At 35.9% G+C, this 18,414-nt stretch overlaps 1 protein-coding gene across 1 annotated transcript in view; it reads left to right on the top strand.

The window, feature by feature from the left end:
• Positions 1-844: 844 nt before the first annotated feature.
• LOC131150327 (uncharacterized) overlaps positions 845-18,414 on the top strand; it is a 50,888-nt gene continuing 33,318 nt past the window's right edge. The window contains exons 1-14 of the mRNA XM_058100966.1: positions 845-1,112; positions 1,307-1,414; positions 6,959-7,321; positions 8,667-8,821; positions 9,319-9,558; positions 11,390-11,499; positions 11,596-11,673; positions 11,765-11,871; positions 12,842-12,936; positions 13,017-13,132; positions 13,304-13,407; positions 13,486-13,563; positions 13,763-13,841; positions 14,095-14,263. Of these exons, the coding sequence (XP_057956949.1) occupies positions 6,972-7,321; positions 8,667-8,821; positions 9,319-9,558; positions 11,390-11,499; positions 11,596-11,673; positions 11,765-11,871; positions 12,842-12,936; positions 13,017-13,132; positions 13,304-13,407; positions 13,486-13,563; positions 13,763-13,841; positions 14,095-14,263 (1,681 nt within the window). The 5' untranslated portion in view covers positions 845-1,112; positions 1,307-1,414; positions 6,959-6,971. The remainder of the gene's footprint in view (positions 1,113-1,306; positions 1,415-6,958; positions 7,322-8,666; positions 8,822-9,318; positions 9,559-11,389; positions 11,500-11,595; positions 11,674-11,764; positions 11,872-12,841; positions 12,937-13,016; positions 13,133-13,303; positions 13,408-13,485; positions 13,564-13,762; positions 13,842-14,094; positions 14,264-18,414) is intronic.

Genomic DNA, 18,414 nt, shown 5'->3' with positions numbered 1-18,414 from the left:
AACTACGAAAAGAGACAATTCAAGTTATTTATATAATCACGAAAAGAGGCAATTGAAGTTATCTAAGAGTAGATAGGTTGTGAGCTATGTCACAATTGGCCTCTTAGTTGTATGGTATGATGCTCCCTTCAATCATAAGATGTTTATAGTGTCCCATAAACTTGGAATCACAAATTTTTATGTCTTGTTGACAAACCTTTGCTCCTTGGGCCTTCAATGAACCATTAGTACAAAACTCTTTACATTTTTTTTTTTTTTTGGGTACATATATTTCACAACAAGAAATTGTATGTCTTTCATCTTTATTTATGGAAAAAAATGTTTACAAAAAATTGCAAAAATATTAAATTTTATTTTTGATCCTTACAATAATTTATTATTGACTTTAACTTATATTTCAATTTATTGACAATACTTAAAAAAAGCTCCCCAACTATAAATTTTTTCTTTAGAGACATTTTAAAAATGATTATTTTTATATTATATTTTAATAAAAAACCAAACACTACAAAATAATCAAAATTGTAATTTGAATAATAATTTTGCATGCATAATCAATCAAATATGAATAATATATGTGGACAAAAAATTATTTTTCACCCTGTTATTACTTAAATTTAATTCCTATTGGTTTTATTCTACCAAATAAAATCGTAAAATGTAGTGTTGCAGAGACTCAAATCTGCATGGTGGGCCCGGGCTTTACATCCCAAAAGCATGCAGCCCTAGATAAAAACACAGTGTCGAGGCCATACGCGAGGTTGGCGCGCGTGGGAATGCCCTTTCAAGATTATCTATTTATTATTATTTTTAATTATATATATATTTTTTCTCAAGCATCGCCGAGGGAGGAGTGGGCATAAAGATTTAAAACGCTTCTTCGACCTCTCTCTCTCTCTCTCTGAAAAATCGCAGTAGAAAGGCGAAGAGGAACAGGGAGCTCCCTCCAACAATCTAAATTTTCATCTCTTTCGCGCTCTGAAATCGTTATTTTCTCGTGTGTTTTCTCATTTCAAGGCTTCTAACTGTCATCAACCTTCTCTCGATCCCCATTAGTTATTTTCTCTCAATCGGCGAAGTTTCGTCTCCAAACCAACTCCGTCGATTTCGAGGTATTTATTCGCGTTTCTATTTGAAAGAGAGACAATCTTGTGTTTTTTATTTTGTATAATTTGCATAGTTATTGTTTTCATTCGCTGATTAGATCTCAAATTGGCTTGGTCTCTTTTCTGGATTTTGTATTTGTTTGTCTGATTGCTGATGGAAGTGTAAATAACTTGAAATCGGGGGATTTTGGTCGTGGCAGAGGAATGCATTATGGAATTTGGCGGACGAGGGTTTGGGCAGCGTAGAAGGGAATTTCGGGTTTCTGGTTCTTTCCCAACTGGTTAAATTCTTCGGAACAGTTTAAGAGGTTTTTAGAATTCCCTTGTTTATTTTATTAAAAAAAATTTAGTTTGCGAATCTATTGCTTCAATCTGATTTGGGTTAATGATAGCTTAGTGAATTTTGATGCATTTTTATCCCTCGGCATAATTTTTTGATTAGTGGTTATTTATAAAGAGGAGAAGGATATGCAATTTGATTGCTAACAAAGATAATGCCAACACGAGGGCCTTTCTAGATAGAATCTTTTGGTTTGTTTGATGTTTTATTTTGCTGGGCTCATCAGATCTTACTTCTTTTTGCACTCGTGCTGCATGCTAAATTTTTTGACTATTGCTTTGCATGGATGGAGAAAGTATTAGGCACACGTGGTGTACCAGTCAGTGGGACCGACCATATTCTGCCATGCATCTGTTTGTCAGAAGGGGGACCCATTTATTTTGACTGGATTGACTGTTAATGTTGGATTAGGACTGACGTCCCAGACACTTGGAAACAACAAATTGGTCCTGGAGGGCGGAGATGGAATTAGCATGCTAATTGGTATACCAGGTGTACCTAATATTTTCATTCATGGAAGAGATAGACTGTTTTAATAATGTTGCTTAACAGTTAATGAAATTTGTTAGGAGTGTTTGTTTCTTGGGTGAGGAAATAAGTGAGAGGCTTGCATAGACTATTCTAATATGAATGCATGTTGGTGGGAAATAATTAGGCTCAGTGCATACGCATGCACGTGTGTGTATATGTATGTGCATGCGTTTGTGTAAAGCACACACACATCAACAACAATGGCAGCCACCCTAAATCATGCTGAATGGAGCAGAAAATTTATGTAGCTGAATAGTTGGGATGTAGGTTTTATTGGTATTGCTGACATAGTTGTCAAATCGAGATTTGAACCGTGAACTGAAATCACAATTTGGGAATTAAGAATTGAGAATCAAATTGGACTGCAAATTTCTGAAGTCAATTCTTTGCATGCATATATGTACCACAAAGAAAATAGAGAAAAACGTTGAAATTTTAACAACAAAATAGTATTTCATGTGTATATGTATATTTTTTCTTTTGTGCATAAAAAATAAGGGAAGGATTCGAGAAAGTAATAAAATCTAAACTTTATGGTCTTTATGGGAGGAATCAAGAAAAATATAATGGGCCGCTGAACTTTTGGTAGCTGACAACAAAATTGATCATATTCCATGTGTATGCTTTCTCAATACTTTAAAAAACCATTAAAAACCTACATTTGAAACTCAAGAACACAGCCAAGTGTCAATATAACCTTAGTTGACCAATGTTCTACCCCTTCTCCTTTATGGAACACTATCCTCCCCCAAGAGCGAAGAATGCTTCTGTGAGGTCAACAGAAGGCCTACTGTTCTGTTTTCTTCTCTTTTCTCTGGACAGAATTGACAAGAGAGGGAGGGGAAGGATATTGCGTCAAAAAAGTAGCAAAATTTTTTTTCCCCAGTAGTTCAGTTGGGTCTATGGGGATCTGAAAGGATTCAGTTGTTTTTCTCTTCTTGAGTAAGATTTGAATTGATTTGATGTGGGATTGATGTGAATCATATGATTATAATCGCAAACCGTAAGATTGCAAGATCTATGGTTGCTGTTGCTTTTATGGTCCCATGATTTTTTCTAGTGGTCTGCCAGGTGTCAGTTTGTAGGAACAAATTGCAGTTTTTTTTTTGGAATAACAGGAGGCTAAGGGAAACTAGGGTCGTAGAGTTTTAATCCATCTTTGAGATTTTCAGTGAGGCGCTAAGAGTCTAAGACATTTAGGCTATAGGGCTTGATGATACTTTGGAAGAAAAAGGAACGATTGAAGAAGAAAAGGTGAGAAGTAGATACTTATTGGGTATTGCTGAAATGATTGAATGTGCCAGCAGCAATGGGCAGGAAGGTTGAGATTGAAGTCATGTTCACTCCAACTCAGCAGCACTATTTAGTGTTAAAATGCACAGTTAGTGATTGCCCATGCATATTTTGGGTCTCATCTTGTCGAATCACCTTTAGTCACATTTCTTCCTGGGGGGGGTGGGGTGGGGTGGGGTGGGGGGCGGGATAACTCAGTGGAAGATCTCATTGTGTATAGAGGGAGTTGTTCTGTTTTCTTGGTTTCCAATTATTATTATTATTATTTTTTGATAACCTGGGGACTCCAGCCATCATCGTGTCACTTTGGATGCTATGGTGCGGCACCAAACCCGGAGGGGTGAAAACCGCCCGCCCATTGATGTACCCCTCCAATTATTTGCTCTAAAGGGAGAGTAGTCGCCCTTTGCATTGGTATTCATATTTGGGATATCTAATTCCAAAATTTTTATTTAATGCCTCTCATGAAAAAAATTTATTTTCATGATCATGACTTTTGTGATGGGGGACTGCCTATGGATAATTTTAAGTGCTCACATTCTGGATATTAGAATGATGTCAGAAAACTGGGGAGAAAAATGGAGAAAGATGAAAGAGAAGGAAGTGAAACTGAACACTTACAGTTTCATAGGCATTCAAAGCACTTATATAATGCATTTAAAGGCAAAACCGACATTTACAAAAGAACTTCTAAAGAACAAAAATTATTAGAAGTCAAAGTAGTTCTATATTTGCAGCCTAAACAATGGTGCTTCATCATCAAATTTATTTTAATTTAAAAAAATTGGATATTTTAGAAATTATAGTTATTTAAAGGTTATTTAGACTATTTTAGTTATTTTGGGCTGTTTCATTATTTTGATTTCTTAGCATGTAGGGTTCGTTATTTGCCTGTACTTTAAGCTTATAGATGTTCTGAGTTTGCTTTTGTATAATTAGTTGAGAAGATGAACCCTTGTCTCCCTTCGCTTGAGTAATTTCCATTTTGAAATATTTGAGCAGTTAGTTTGCACTTTGCATCCAGTGGCAATTTTTGAAACTATACAAGATGCTGACATTTAGAGCCAACTGATAGAAGTCATTCTCTTAACTTTTTAAATTTAATAGAAGAGAGGATAAAGCAAATTTATCAATCACAAGTATTGATTTGGTGGGATGATGTTGAGGGAGGTTTGAGTTGGGAGTTGAATAGAATTTTAGATAAAGCAAATGCTTGTTTGAAAATTTCAAAACTTGAATTTTAACTTATCCATGTGAGATGGGCAATTTTCTCTTTCAATTTGCTTTTGCACTAACTGTATTTTTTGATATTTAATTGGAGTTCAGATTTGATTTGATTTTGTTTCTCTTTCTGATTACTGCTGCTGTGACTACTATTAATACTACTACTAAATTTTAATTGCACTTTGTATAGAACAATAGATAAATAAAGATCCAATTCAATTTAATTTTACCCTTAATTTTGCAATTCAAAAATTCTTAAACCCTAATTGCACAACTTCAAGATTTTCGCTCGCTGCTCTATGTTACCAAAGAACTTCAATACTATGTTCATGATGTGTTTTCCTAGTTTAAGGAAGCACTGCTCAGCATCATGTCTGCTTTTAGGTATTATTTTTTGTGATAGTGCCACTGGGCAGTGGTTTAGGACTTGGCTCATCCTTCTAGAAATCAAGGAATTACCAAATCACTGGTGTGCCACATTCGAAACTTTTGCTGCTTGGCCATCTCATTGTTTTCTAGGACTTGAATGACATATTTTGGTTGGGGGCATTTTGATTCATTTTTTCATTTGTGTGAGAAAGTGGTGAAAGAGAAGATGGAGATTTTAGGTTGTATGTAAGATGGTGTTTGGCATGGTGTATGAAAAATGAATATTACTTCGAATAGAAGTATTTAATTGTTGGTCATATAAATTAAATATCTTGTACCTAAACACAGCTATTCAAAAAATAGTGCATTTGATGATTTATAACGATAATGCTTACCTAGGAGTTGTTTGCAGTATTTATCATTGTTTTAAATAAGGGAAACAGTCTACGCAACGGTATGGTCAGGTTACTGGTTGCACCATCACAACTGTTGCATAACAGGTAATGCACACTGTGTCAGTGAATTCATTTTTGCATTAGCAAACTAGCTAAAAACACATAGATTCACATGTTTTGATCCCGGAATCCTATAGACTAATGCTTTAAATGATTTTTATAGTAAATTTTTAGTCAATCTAAATATAACATATAACAAGTATTGGATGTCATCTTGGGTGCTTTAGTTGCTATTGGCGAGAAGAAACTTGCATTTGCTATTTCACACTACTTTATAGATTATAAGTGAAGTTTAAATAAGAAATCATGCATACAAATAAATGTAAGATATAGAAAGCCATTTTTGTACTTTTTAGTCTTTAATGGAGTTTTTGTTATCCAAAAAATAAAATATAGATTATAGAATGTTCATATCTTAAATAAAGACAAAAATGCATAGCATTGAAACATAACTTTGTCACCAAATTAAGTGTAAGAGAAACACAAAAAATTAAAATAAAATAAAATAAAATAAGAACTTAAATATGAACGTATGTAATATAGTGAGAGAAAAACGTTAAGTTTATTTGAATGCTAGTTATTAAAAAAATGCATATTAAATTTTAAAGAAAATGAACCTAAAAATGATTTCATCTTTTATAACAAAATTACTAACTAAATAAACCCACTTAAAATTTAGTTTCGAAGCTTCAATAACGAGGAAAGAGAGGAAATATGCAAAAAAAGAAAAAAAAAGACTCGAAAAACCTATTTTTATCATTCACAGCCACATTGTGACAACCTTTAATGGCCATAAGTCGTTATGGTTGTGAATCAGAGGATCTCCAAGGTATCAGCCCGTATATATCTCAGAAACCACCGTAACCATTATGTAATGGCTGTTATATACGGATTTTTAAAACTATGGTATGTATCATTTGTTCTTCCTTGTAAACAGTTTTGGTGGATTAAATTCAAGAAGCACTTGGACTGGATGACACTTGGAGGGATGAAATTCGTCCTATTCTAGTGTAACTTGGAGCTAATTTGTTTCATCAGGGCCATCCATTAGAATTGTAGCCTAGCACAGTGAAGGCATGACAAACTTGTAACCCCCACCTCGATTTTTTGTTTCTCATTAGTTTTTGGAGGAATGACCGACTTATGAGGACCAAGATGAACTTTGTAAGCCTATGGATAAAGCTGTAAAAAATATTTTTAAGTGAAAGACTGGTGATGCTATGTCTGATTGATGAATTTATGTCTTTTAAGTCAGGGAAGCTGTTTATGAGGTAAAGCAGGGATTGCAGATTTGCAGCTTTGTTGCACTAGCAGTGTTTTCAGATTGGATGTTTTGTTGCTCTTGCTGCTTTACACCTTCTTGTAATAGTGTGAGGTTGTAGATGGTTCAACATGTTAATGGTGAAAAGAATACACAGAATGTCTTCAATTTTCGTTGAAATATTGCAAATTTTCTTTAGCATGATTGATTTTTTGTTGTAAAAATAATAAGAGTTGTTCTCACCTTTCTTTTGGCCTTTCAAATCCAGAATTTCTAAAGCTTATGTTCTCCTATTTATGTGCGCTTCACTTTTTATTATATATGCAATTCCATTGAATGCATTGTGGTTTACAAATTTGCAAAATTCGTCCTTGCTTAGCTTTACTCGGAATATGGCTCTCCGGAAATATGCTCCTTCCTGTGACACACCTTCTGTCAGTATGAAACCTCTGAGTTTCTCCAGCAAGGTTCAGGAGAAAGCTCAACTTGTGGATCCAGATACAAGCCCCATTGCAGAGGCTGATGTGGATATTGATCTTAGAGAAGTTTATTTTTTGATTATGCATTTCTTATCAGCTGGACCATGTCACAGAACTTATGGACAGTTCTGGAATGAACTTCTTGAACATCAACTTTTACCTAGAAGATATCATGCTTGGTATTCAAGGAATGGGGTGCGTAGTGGGGATGAAAATGATGATGGTCTGTCTTTCCCGTTAAGTTACAATAAGTTGGTGGAAAGGTATGCAACATGCTTCTTGTGGTGCGTAGATATCCAAATTGTTTTCTCAAAGTTGTGATTATATTTGATATAAAATAATTGTTTTGCTGTGTGCATCTGCATTTATATGGATGTGTGCCTGCATGCAAATGTGTGTATATTTTTGTAATTTACTATTTATGAATTTTCACATGTATCCTATTCTGACAGCTGTCATTGGCCTATGTGGTTGAATGATGTGGAAAGCAGGGCTGCAATTGAAATGCCCTTTAATTGAGTAGTTTGAGTTCCAATTCAATTAAGCTTAATTCAAGGTCAATATTTATCAATTTGAGTTCAAGTTTGTATTTAGACAAGGTTTTCGGAACAGGAACAGATCAAGGAAATATTTGGCTCAGAAGTCTATGAGCAGGGCTTAATTATATCACACACACATTGTTAGACTGAAAAATTGTGTTATAAATGTTGAAACTTCTAGATTAGAATCAAGCTCGAATTTCTCATGCTTTCCATCTAGATAAATTTGAACAAGTTTCTCAAGCTTGAACTTGAACTTGAACTTGAACCTGAAGAAGCAAATTTGAATTGTACTCGAGCTTGAATGCCTAAGAGTTTGGCGCTCAGCTTGTTCCAATTCTATCCCTATCAAGGTGATTTTGTTAGCTTAGGGGTTGTTTGGTATCACTGTCAAAAATTATGAAAATGAAAACGAGAAACTAAAACTAAAAACTAGAAATAGAAACTGAAAATCGAAAACCGGCGACTTGTTCAATTAATATTTATAAAACTAAATCAAATTTAAAACTTGATTAAACAAATGCTCATTTTTGTCCTTGAATCAAATAACAATTTAAAAAATATGATTAAAAAAAAAAGTATTATAATAATTTGACTTAATTATTATATTTCAATATTCAGTTTACAAGAATAATCTTATTGTACATGACAATTGAAAAATAATAAAAATATTTTGTAAATGGTTTTTATTATTTGTTCTTAATTTTCTTGTAATTTTATGGACATTTTATTTTATTTATATTTTTAAAAATTGATATGAGCATTTTATTTTACTTTTTGATTGAAAAGTATGTATAATATGAATTTTTAATTAAAAAAAGTTAATTCTGGGTACTGAAATATTTTGGCAAGAGGTTGCCAAAACAACTAAAAACCCTAAAATCTGGTTTTCATTTTTTTCACAAACAACTGAAAACCGACAATAGAAATAGAAAACTGACAACGTAAATAAACACATTTTTATAATCTGTTTCTCGACTCTGCAGAAGTAGAAATAGAAAACAGAAAACGACAATGATACTTGACCGACAATGATATGACATGTTTTTATAATCATTTATTTTGCTAGGCATCCTCATATTGGAAAGGATCACTTGATAAAGCTTCTAAAGCAATTGATATTGAGAACAGCCCCTCCATCACAAGGCAGGGTTCGTGCGCATCCTCCAAATGCATCCGATGTTCCTACACTTTTGGGAGCTGGTTCATTTTCTCTCCTGGATCGTACGTAACATCTCATCTGTTTCATCTTTGAGCATTATATTATTGATATTAGTTATCCTAATCTGTCAGTTCATTTACCAGTGAATCATCTGTTCACTTTTTAATATGTAAACACATGCACACACTCACAAACAAATCTACTCCTGAAAGGAGTCAAACACTGGCTGACCACCCTGTGGGGGCGAGGAGATGAGCCACTATGCGCCAGCTTGCAAGCTATGTTCCTTTTCAGTTATTGATGTTTGATCTACAAAAAATTTCTTAGTACAGTTCAAACTTCTATGGTCCATTGTAATGATAAAGTGGCATTCCTATTATTTTTTCTTTCTTTCCTTTATTCAGAATTCTTTTTCCTGTCATTTGTGTATTATTTCTTATAATTTTTATTTTGTAAATGTAATATTTATTGTTCCTTCTGATGCAGTTCATTCTTTTTCTCTTTTTTTATTTTCTCACCCCTACAAAATAATTATTTTTGAGTTTCGTTACCTCTGTAGGTGAGAAGAATAAGGGGAAAAATGAAGTCAAACCGCCCCCAGTTTACATGCGTTGGCCTCATATGAAAGCTGATCAGGTGCATGGGTTGAGCTTGAGGGAAATTGGGGGTGGTTTCACCAGACACCACCGTGCACCATCAATACGGGCGGCATGCTATGCTATTGCAAAACCATCTACTATGGTGCAAAAGATGCAAAATATTAAGAAGCTACGAGGACACAGGAATGCTGTCTATTGTGGTAGGGCTTTTTGTTTTCTGTTTCCTTCTTTAATGTTTGAAGTCACATCTCATCTTGGTCTATGTTCAGAGGTGATGCTTATTATGGCATAGTGGAATCTTAGATAAATGATACATTAATTCATAACCTTTGGGTGTAGCTTTGAGTAGTCAAACCTACAATAGAAAATGCCTTAATTCTCAGGGTACCTTAGGCCATCAGGTTTCTTCATATAAATGTAGCTTTTTATTTTTTGAATTTGTTTTCACTTATTATTTGGATGGTGATGCTTGTGTCAATAGAGTCACCATATCTTGTTAAATTTAGCTATATTTTTGGGTTGTGCGAGCGTAAAGTCTGGGGATCCTAATTATTTTTTCATTTTTTTAATTTGGTTATCTTTATAATCTTTGTCATTATATGGGTTAGTTGTCTGCGCTGATAATATTCAGGCTAGGTTACTTGTTGCTGCTTGTTTATTGTTTGTTTTTTTGTTTTGTTTTGTTTGTTTGTTTTTATTTTTATTTTTTATTTTTTGGGTTTGGACTTTTGCCATCTGAAGGAACAAAAGAAAAAGTTGCCATTTAGTGCATAATCAATTGGGAGCCCTAAAACTAATCGTCCCCATTTGCCCCTCTTAGGCAAGATTAGTCTTTTTGCTTTTAATCATAAATTAAACACATTGATACAAAACTATCTGCTACTGTTCTCAATATGAAAAAAAGGCAAAGTGGCAAAAACTCTGTGAATCTAAGCTTGTTTACAAAGCCTGTGAGTCATTGGTTTGAGCAGATTTGGCTGGATCTTCTTGAATCTGTTGGATAAATTCTCTGCTCTGTAATTCCCAAAAAGAGGATGAGGAGGAGGATTCAAATTGCTGTGTAGCCTGTAGGGCTATCATAGAATGAAGAAATTTATTGAGAAAGAAAAATGTACAAAAGAGGATGATCCTCAGAAAAACAGAAAAGATACAGAAACAAAAGCTAATACAAGAAGAAATCCAAGACTAGGTCAAAAGAGAGTCAAGAGACAGCTAATTGTGATGAATATCTGCAAAAGCCATATAGCAGGAACACCTGCTACTGAACACCCACATGGACACTAAAGCATGATTTTTCCCAAATCAAATTCACAGAAGGCCCATGATCTCAAAAGACTTGGGGCATTCCTCTTCAACCAAATAACCCAAATAACAGCAAAAATAGAATACCACTGCAAGAGCCAGGCTATCATGTAAGGTATTGAAACCCTATCCTGCCTCTTAAAAAGGGTGGGACTGATTAAAAGTAAAAGAGGAAAGGGATGTGCGATGCAGTCGTTTGAAATATTAAAATGCTAGTTCTTAGCTTCTTGATTGTTTGAGATGCCAGAAAACCTAGCTTTCTCCCTTTCATAGAGAGTTTGGAATTTGAATAGGTGAAGCAAACTAAATCCTCGTTTATTTGTTCATGATATTTACCATATTGAACTTAGGACAATTTATATTTGGCTTGTTAATCCAATGAACTTGAATTCAAGAATTTAATCTGGCTTGTTTGATACTCGGCTAACATGTAGGAAGTGACCACCAAGTCATAAACACTCCAGTTTGCATCCATGCTTCTTTCTTTCATATCATGTGACTAAACTAAACTCACCACTCATATTTGAAAATTGTATGCTCACCAGTCGGAGCATAAAATGCTTTGCAAGTGAGAAAAATCCTAAGGTAGGTTTTGCATACCATGCTTGATGCTTATCTACCCAAATCTCGGCTTAGATTTGGCATCAATTCTCCCTTTCTCTTCACAGTACGCACAATAATGGCCATGGACAAATATCTAATAAATACTTTTTTATTGATATCATGCAGCCATATTTGATCGCTCAGGGAGATATGTTATTACTGGTTCAGATGACCGCCTTGTGAAAATCTGGTCAATGGAAACTGCATATTGCTTGGCCAGCTGTCGTGGGCATGAAGTGAGTTTACAATTTACACAATCCATAAAAGGCGTATTTTTCATTTGTTTTTCTTTTTTATTCAGTTAATTATGTTTGTAATCTCATGCTTGAAAGGGTGACATTACGGACTTGGCTGTAAGCTCCAATAATACTTTGGTGGCATCCTCTTCAAATGACTGTATTATTCGTGTTGTAAGATTCTGTTCTCGTCAAATTACCTTGGCTGGTGTTTTTGTTTGATACTTGTATTGATCATCTGACAGTTCTTTCTGAATTATGATAGTGGCGTTTGCCAGACGGCCTTCCTATTTCAGTTTTGCGTGGACATGGTGGTGCTGTTACTGCTATAGCATTTAGTCCCAGGCCAAGTGCAGTATACCAGCTTCTATCGTAAGGCTCATTCCTTGGATTATCTTTCCTTCTGGTTCCTAATTTAGTGTCAAGAATTTGATGATCTGCCTGGTGGTGTTGATTTTTTGATGAATTGTTTAGTATACCACATAGTGGTTAATTGCGTTATTTTTATGCTCTTGCTTTACTGCTCTGAATTATTGTTTGTGAGCTTGGGGAATGCACACTTAGGAGTCACTCGCTCACTCTACTGCTGTTAGGGGTGATTTAAACCCTTATAAAATGTGGTTAAGCCCTTGTAAAGTGCTGACATTATGGAATTTGTAGTTCATATTTATTCGTCAGATAGACTTTGAAATTATGTCAAAATGGTTTTAATCCTTTTCTACCAGTTTAGCTTCTCAACACGTCCCCAGAAGAATTATCAAGAATCCCTAGGTTTTGTTACCTGAATGCATAGATTTTGTAGAGTAAAAGATGTTTTAAAAAATCTTAAATCTAACAAATGAAAATAAGTTGGTTAAGTACTTGCAATCCCGGTAAATAAATTCCATTGTTGGCCACCGAAGTGGCAACAGAACTTTTGCAACTGTAGTGGAGAAATTGAAGTGGGAACTGGGGCCTGCCATGTGTAATTCTAGGGTGTGGTATCTATGATGTGGTCTCATCTGCTTTAAAATGTCAAACTGTGAGGCAAGCAATTCGTATTAGTTGGAGTAATCCAGCTCAAAAATTTTCTGTATTCCATTCTTTCTGTTTAAAATATTTGTGTTTTGCTTGCTTATGTTACAATTTCTTGGCTCTTCCAATGTTTTGTTCTATTTTTTTGGAATATTGTAGTTTCCACATCTGAGTTTTGTAGAATATATTCGTTTCATGTGTTTTTTTTTCCCAGTTAAGAACATGAATTTTGATGGCTTTTGACATGGACACTCTGGACAAAATCTATATTATTACTGCCATGTTCTTTTGTTTTTAATTTCTCATTACATTTCCTTCAACTTTGCAGATCATCTGATGATGGAACGTGTAGGATCTGGGATGCCCGATACTCCCAGTTTGCTCCACGGATATATGTTCCAAAGCCTTCAGATTCTGTCGCTGGTTTGTTACTTTTTTTATTTAATTCCTAGTTGTTCATTGATCTATGCAAGAACTTATATAGAAGTATGGAATGGCTGCAGGAAAGAGCACTGGTCCATCTACAAGTGCTGGTCCGCAGAACTGCCAAATATTCTGTTGTGCATTTAATGCCAATGGGACTGTATTTGTCACTGGCAGCTCAGACACTCTTGCGAGGGTACACTCGAATATGTGCATTTAGACTTGGAGTGATCTTTCATGCATGTGTTTATATCTATCCTGTTTCTATATTCCTTGAGTGGGTGTTCTTTGAGCAGTCAGTAATGAGTTTTCAGGGGTGAAGTTGAGCTGTAAATTTAGGTTTAAGTTTGTATACACATGCATACAGGTGTGGAGTGCTTGCAAATCAAGCACAGAAGAGTCAGAGCAACCAAATCATGAGATGGATGTGTTATCTGGCCATGAGAATGATGTCAATTATGTGCAATTCAGGTTAGTTTGTTTTGGCCTGTTGTCTGATTTCTTTAACGAAATTTCCATGCTGATATATGATTCTACTTCATCATGCAGTGGTTGTGCTGTGACATCTAGGTTTTCCATAACTGATGCCTCAAAGGAAGATAATCTTCCAAAATTTAAGAATTCCTGGTTTGTCTGGATTTCTTTATTGAAGTCAGATATGATCCTGTCATGTTTTGTTGTTGTTGTTGTTGTTCTTCTTCTTCTTTAATGTTTTAATAGCTGCCAGCACATTTTGCAACAATGCAAAAACATCAAAGCTTATCTTGTTTCATGCATTCCTGCTTCTTGCATAAAAGTGACATTCATGTTATCTGTCTGCTTTTAGGTTTACTCATGACAACATAGTTACCTGTTCTCGTGATGGTAGTGCTATTATTTGGATTCCGAAATCACGTAGATCACACGTAAGAATTCCTTTGCTGTTACTTTTCACCTTCTACTTCTTCTATTGCTTTTATAGAAAATTACTATTATTATTATTATTATTATTTTTACCTGTTAGCTTTTTCTGGTGAGAGTAGCATCTGCATTCTCCTTTTCATATGAAGTTCAATGTTTTCAATTCATTGCATTTGAGCCATATCCCAATTCTTTCCCTCTCTATCTCTGTCTGTATCTCTCTTGCCAATTAGTATGTATGTATATATTTTGGTTTAGGGAAAAGTTGGACGTTGGACGCGAGCATATCACCTGAAAGTCCCACCTCCACCAATGCCTACTCAACCTCGACGTGGAGGTCCGCGCCAGCGAATTCTTCCAACTCCGCGTGGTGTTAATATGATTGTGTGGAGCCTTGACAATCGCTTTGTCCTTGCTGCTCTCATGGGTAAGTGCTTGTTCACACGTACTAACACAGGCTGTCATAAATAGGCTTTTTATAGGATATGGAATATTGTTTTTTATTTTTTCAGAGAACTTTGTCCTCTACAAATTATGTGATGTGTAAACTCTGATTTCAGTTTGTTATATTTGAAACTTTATTGAGTCATTGACTAATTTTATCCGACTCTGCTGGGAAGGAAAAGATAATTTGACTATGTCCTCCAACTTCATTGGGCAGTTCCAAAATATGAAGTTCAACTCTTTGTTTGGTTTTTATTTTAGGATGATGACTTATCTTCCTTCTTTCTAACACTTCTCTATGAAATTTTTTGATAGTGTTTGTTTTATTAACAAAAGAACAAGCTTATTTTACCAACATGTATTCATGTTGTATATGTATTAATATATCATTAATAAGGACGCAATAGGTTTTTCGCACTAATGAAGATCTTTGTATCTTTCAGATAAGAATGATTTTTCCTGTAGCTATTTGTTTTGTTTTTCCAGCTTTATTATTCTTTAGTGTCATGGTTCTCTTATTGACTGTTTGACTAGTGAGTAGTTAGCTATGGTGGTTCAAGATATGAGCTGAAAGTTAATGGATTGATGTTTGACATAGGTATGGACTTTTGTCATGGTGAGCCTTCTCTGGTCACTTTTTGATTGTAGAGGTCTTGAAAGTAGTGGATACTGGATAAGGAATACATTTCTCTCAAATGCAAAGGGCATGATCATCTTGTCCCCTGCAAGAAGCTTTGTATGCAGTAGAATATAGGATATTTTGAAATTTCTTCTTTTAGTCCTTAGTTGTGAATAAGGAAGGTTCGTGACAGCACAAAATGCATCTCGGCTGATTTGTGCTTAAGAGGAACATGACGTATGAAATTTAAAATTACTGTATTGGAGATGGAGGTTGGCATGCCATGCTGGTGAACTTTCTAGTACAATGGTCAAAGTCCTAGGTTGATAGGTTCGAGTTTTTAAGGTGGTTACTTCATGCAAATGATGCCAAATGTAATACTGAGTACAAAACACCCTCATGCATTCCAGAGTTTGGGAAGGGTTAGATGTACACAATCTTACTTCCATTCTTGGAGAGTGTTTTCATTACTTGAACATTTGACCTTGAGTAACTGAGTTTGGGTCCTGTAACACCCTCTTATTGTTGAGTCAGGGCTTGCTATCAATGCCAAAGGTTCAGTCTCTGTTCAAATTGTCTCTTGTAGGACCTTGCTTGGTGGGACTATTGTCTATACCTCCATTATTTTTGGATAAGAGAAAAATTATATTAATAATTATAATAGAGTACAATAAGTCTTGAGGACAGGGTGTCCACATAGATTTTTTTTTTTTAAGAGTAGGGTGTCCACATAGATTGGTGAACAGTGATCAAATACCAAAAAGATTAAAGAAGGTCTTCTCTCCAATCCCTTTGAAGATTGGATGGGGATCCCAAAAGAAATCAAGAGAATGGACCCAAAAAATTCCAAGAAAACGACTCTATCCCATAATGAATGTGGCTAGATGAGCTTCCCTTAAAGGTTCTCGCGTTCCTCTTGAGCCAAAGAGTCCATAGAGCACATCTTTTTTTTTTTCCTTGAGCCCAAACCCCTGTGATTCACTAACAAGACGAGATACGAAAAGAGAGCATTCCAGAGGATGCGCTGCCACCTTGCAGTGAAGAAACAGGTGGGCATTTCATTGGGCTCACCACATCAAGCACATCGGGCTGATATACATGTAAGGCCTACTTATTTGTAACATGTCGTGTGCCTGTCAAATGTCACAGTCCAGATGAAGGTCCGGATCTACAAGGTAACCTTAGCATTCAAAGTGATTTGGCTGCAAAGGAAAAGGATTGGGGGAGGGGGAGGGTGCTTTTAGGAGATGTCAGGAAAAAGACTTGGAGGAAATCAATCCCGAGGAGTCAACCTCCCAACTCTCTCATCCTCCCTAGTGAATGGAATGAAATGGTCCAATATGGAAAGCAATGTGGTGTGCTCTTCATCCTCTCTTTCGTTGAGGTACTTGAAATAACACCTCCCCCCCCCCCCCCCCCCCCCCCCCCAAAAAAAAAAGAGCTGGTAGGTGCATTGTGAGGTGAAGAAAGTTTGAACGTCTATTCTTGGAAGCCCAACGTGAAATTATTTAAACAAGGGAAAGTCCATCTCAGTGGGCAGAAAAAAGAGATCCAAGATAAAGCCCATTGGAGCTACAAAGGTTCATGCTGGTGAAGGGGCAGCCCAAGCCCAAACTCTTAGAGCTCTTAAGGACTTAGAACCCTTGAAGAAGCTAAGATACACACAAGTAGGCCTGAAACAGGGGATTCTGCAGATATGCAGAAAGAAGGGGCAGTTTCCAGAGAAAACTGCAGAGGCTCTCAGAAGTGTACAGGGAAAATCAGATCAAACCTGGGCTCCTGGGGTCCTGACCTGTAGAATATGGGGAAGCAGATTCTGGAGTCAGAGAGGGGAAGAGACTGAAGCTAGCAATGATGAGGATGAATCTGTTAGTCTATACTCCTAGTATGTTCCACATTTTGGTATTTTGTGGTGTCCATTTGGGCAACATTTAGAAGTTTGTTTTGGTGAATCTATTAGCTCAGTTTTTAAGAACTTACTGAAGACAATGGTTCTATCTTTAGACTTTGGCTTTGTCATGTCATATTTCTTGTAGCAATGAACTCTTAATAACCTTCAAGAATGGGAAAAACAAAAGTCAAATATATTTTTCGTGGCTAGGAGAGTAGATTATTTATTAGGTAGGATTGTAAAGTTGCCTATTGTGAAGGTTTAACTACACAACATAGAGGTTAGTGATAGATATACGCATAAAATATGGAAGAGATATAACATGGATCAATGCAAGAGAACTAGGTGGTGGAATAGAAAGGGAGAAATTATAATAAAATTTAAAGGTCAGTGATAAAAATAATAGTAGGACAATAGCAGCGGATAGCATAGAGGAGGCCTTCATCAGTCAACATCTTCAGATTTCAGATCAAAAAACTTTTTGGAACATTGTCTTGATTAGAAATGTTGCTGATTGGGAAATTGATCACCTTAGTGACTTCTACAGCAGTTTGTACAAGTTCCATTACTGGAACATTACCAGTGAACCAAAATTGATCCTGGATATTAATGGGCCTAATGGCAGATTCATGGTCAGATCCTTTTACAGAAAACTCTCCCCACCAGCAACAAAATGCACATCTGTAAACCAGCAGCCTCCAAAGGCTGCTTTTCTTGCTTGGGAGGCAACGCATGGGATAACTTGAAGAAAGGGGTCTGCCCTTGTCAACAGGTGTTTTTTATGCGTGAATGGCCTTTTCCTTGATCAGGCAGTAGTGGGCCATTACCAGTTCTGTGGGAGAGGAGTTTTGCACTTGAAACGGTATCCGAGCCACTTTAAATAGAAGAGGAAAGTTTTTGACCCTTATTTCCCTTGCCATTTTTGATGTGTTTGGAAAGAAATATGAGAGCTTTCTTAGGATCATGGTAGTCAAAGGCATGCAAGGTGCAGTGAGGCGATGAGTCTTGCGCCTCATGGGGGTTAAGGTGAGGCAACCTTTAAAGATACACACTGAGGTGCACCTCACATATGCATACATTATACTTTGTTTTTGGTATTTTTTTTCCCTTCTTTTTTTAATCTCAGCCATCTGATTTGTGTGTGATTATTAAAAAAAGTGAAAAGAGAATATAATATGCTGTTTATCTAAAGCCAACCCTAGATTCCCAAAGCCAACTCTCAAGCTTTAATTGAAGGTCCACTCAAGTCTTTTCCACTTCTTCATCTTGATTGACCAGGTCTCCTCATTTTTTTTTCCCTCTTTGGATCAATGGTAAGGTTGCTTCTTTGTGACCGGTTGGTCACTGGTTTGAATCCAAGGAAACAGCCGCCTTACATAATGCGAGGGTAAGGTTGCGTACACTGTGACGGTCCTCCCCCTACCCTTGCAAAGCCGGGAGCCTTGTGGCTCAGGAATGACCTTTTTTCTTTTTTAATGGAATTTATGCTACTTTTTCCTGGCATGTATGCTCAGCTGCTCTCTGACCTCTTTTTCATTTTCTACTTTGGCTTGCTGTGCTGCTCTAAGTTAGAGCTGCGGGTTGTTTTTTTGTTTTTTTTTTTTTTGAAATTTCTGCTTTGCTG

Source organism: Malania oleifera, chromosome 3, assembly GCF_029873635.1.
Source record: "Malania oleifera isolate guangnan ecotype guangnan chromosome 3, ASM2987363v1, whole genome shotgun sequence".
Classification (NCBI taxonomy): domain Eukaryota; kingdom Viridiplantae; phylum Streptophyta; class Magnoliopsida; order Santalales; family Ximeniaceae; genus Malania; species Malania oleifera.
The sequence above is the reverse complement of the archived record's forward strand: the minus strand, read 5'-3'. Positions and strand labels throughout refer to the sequence as shown.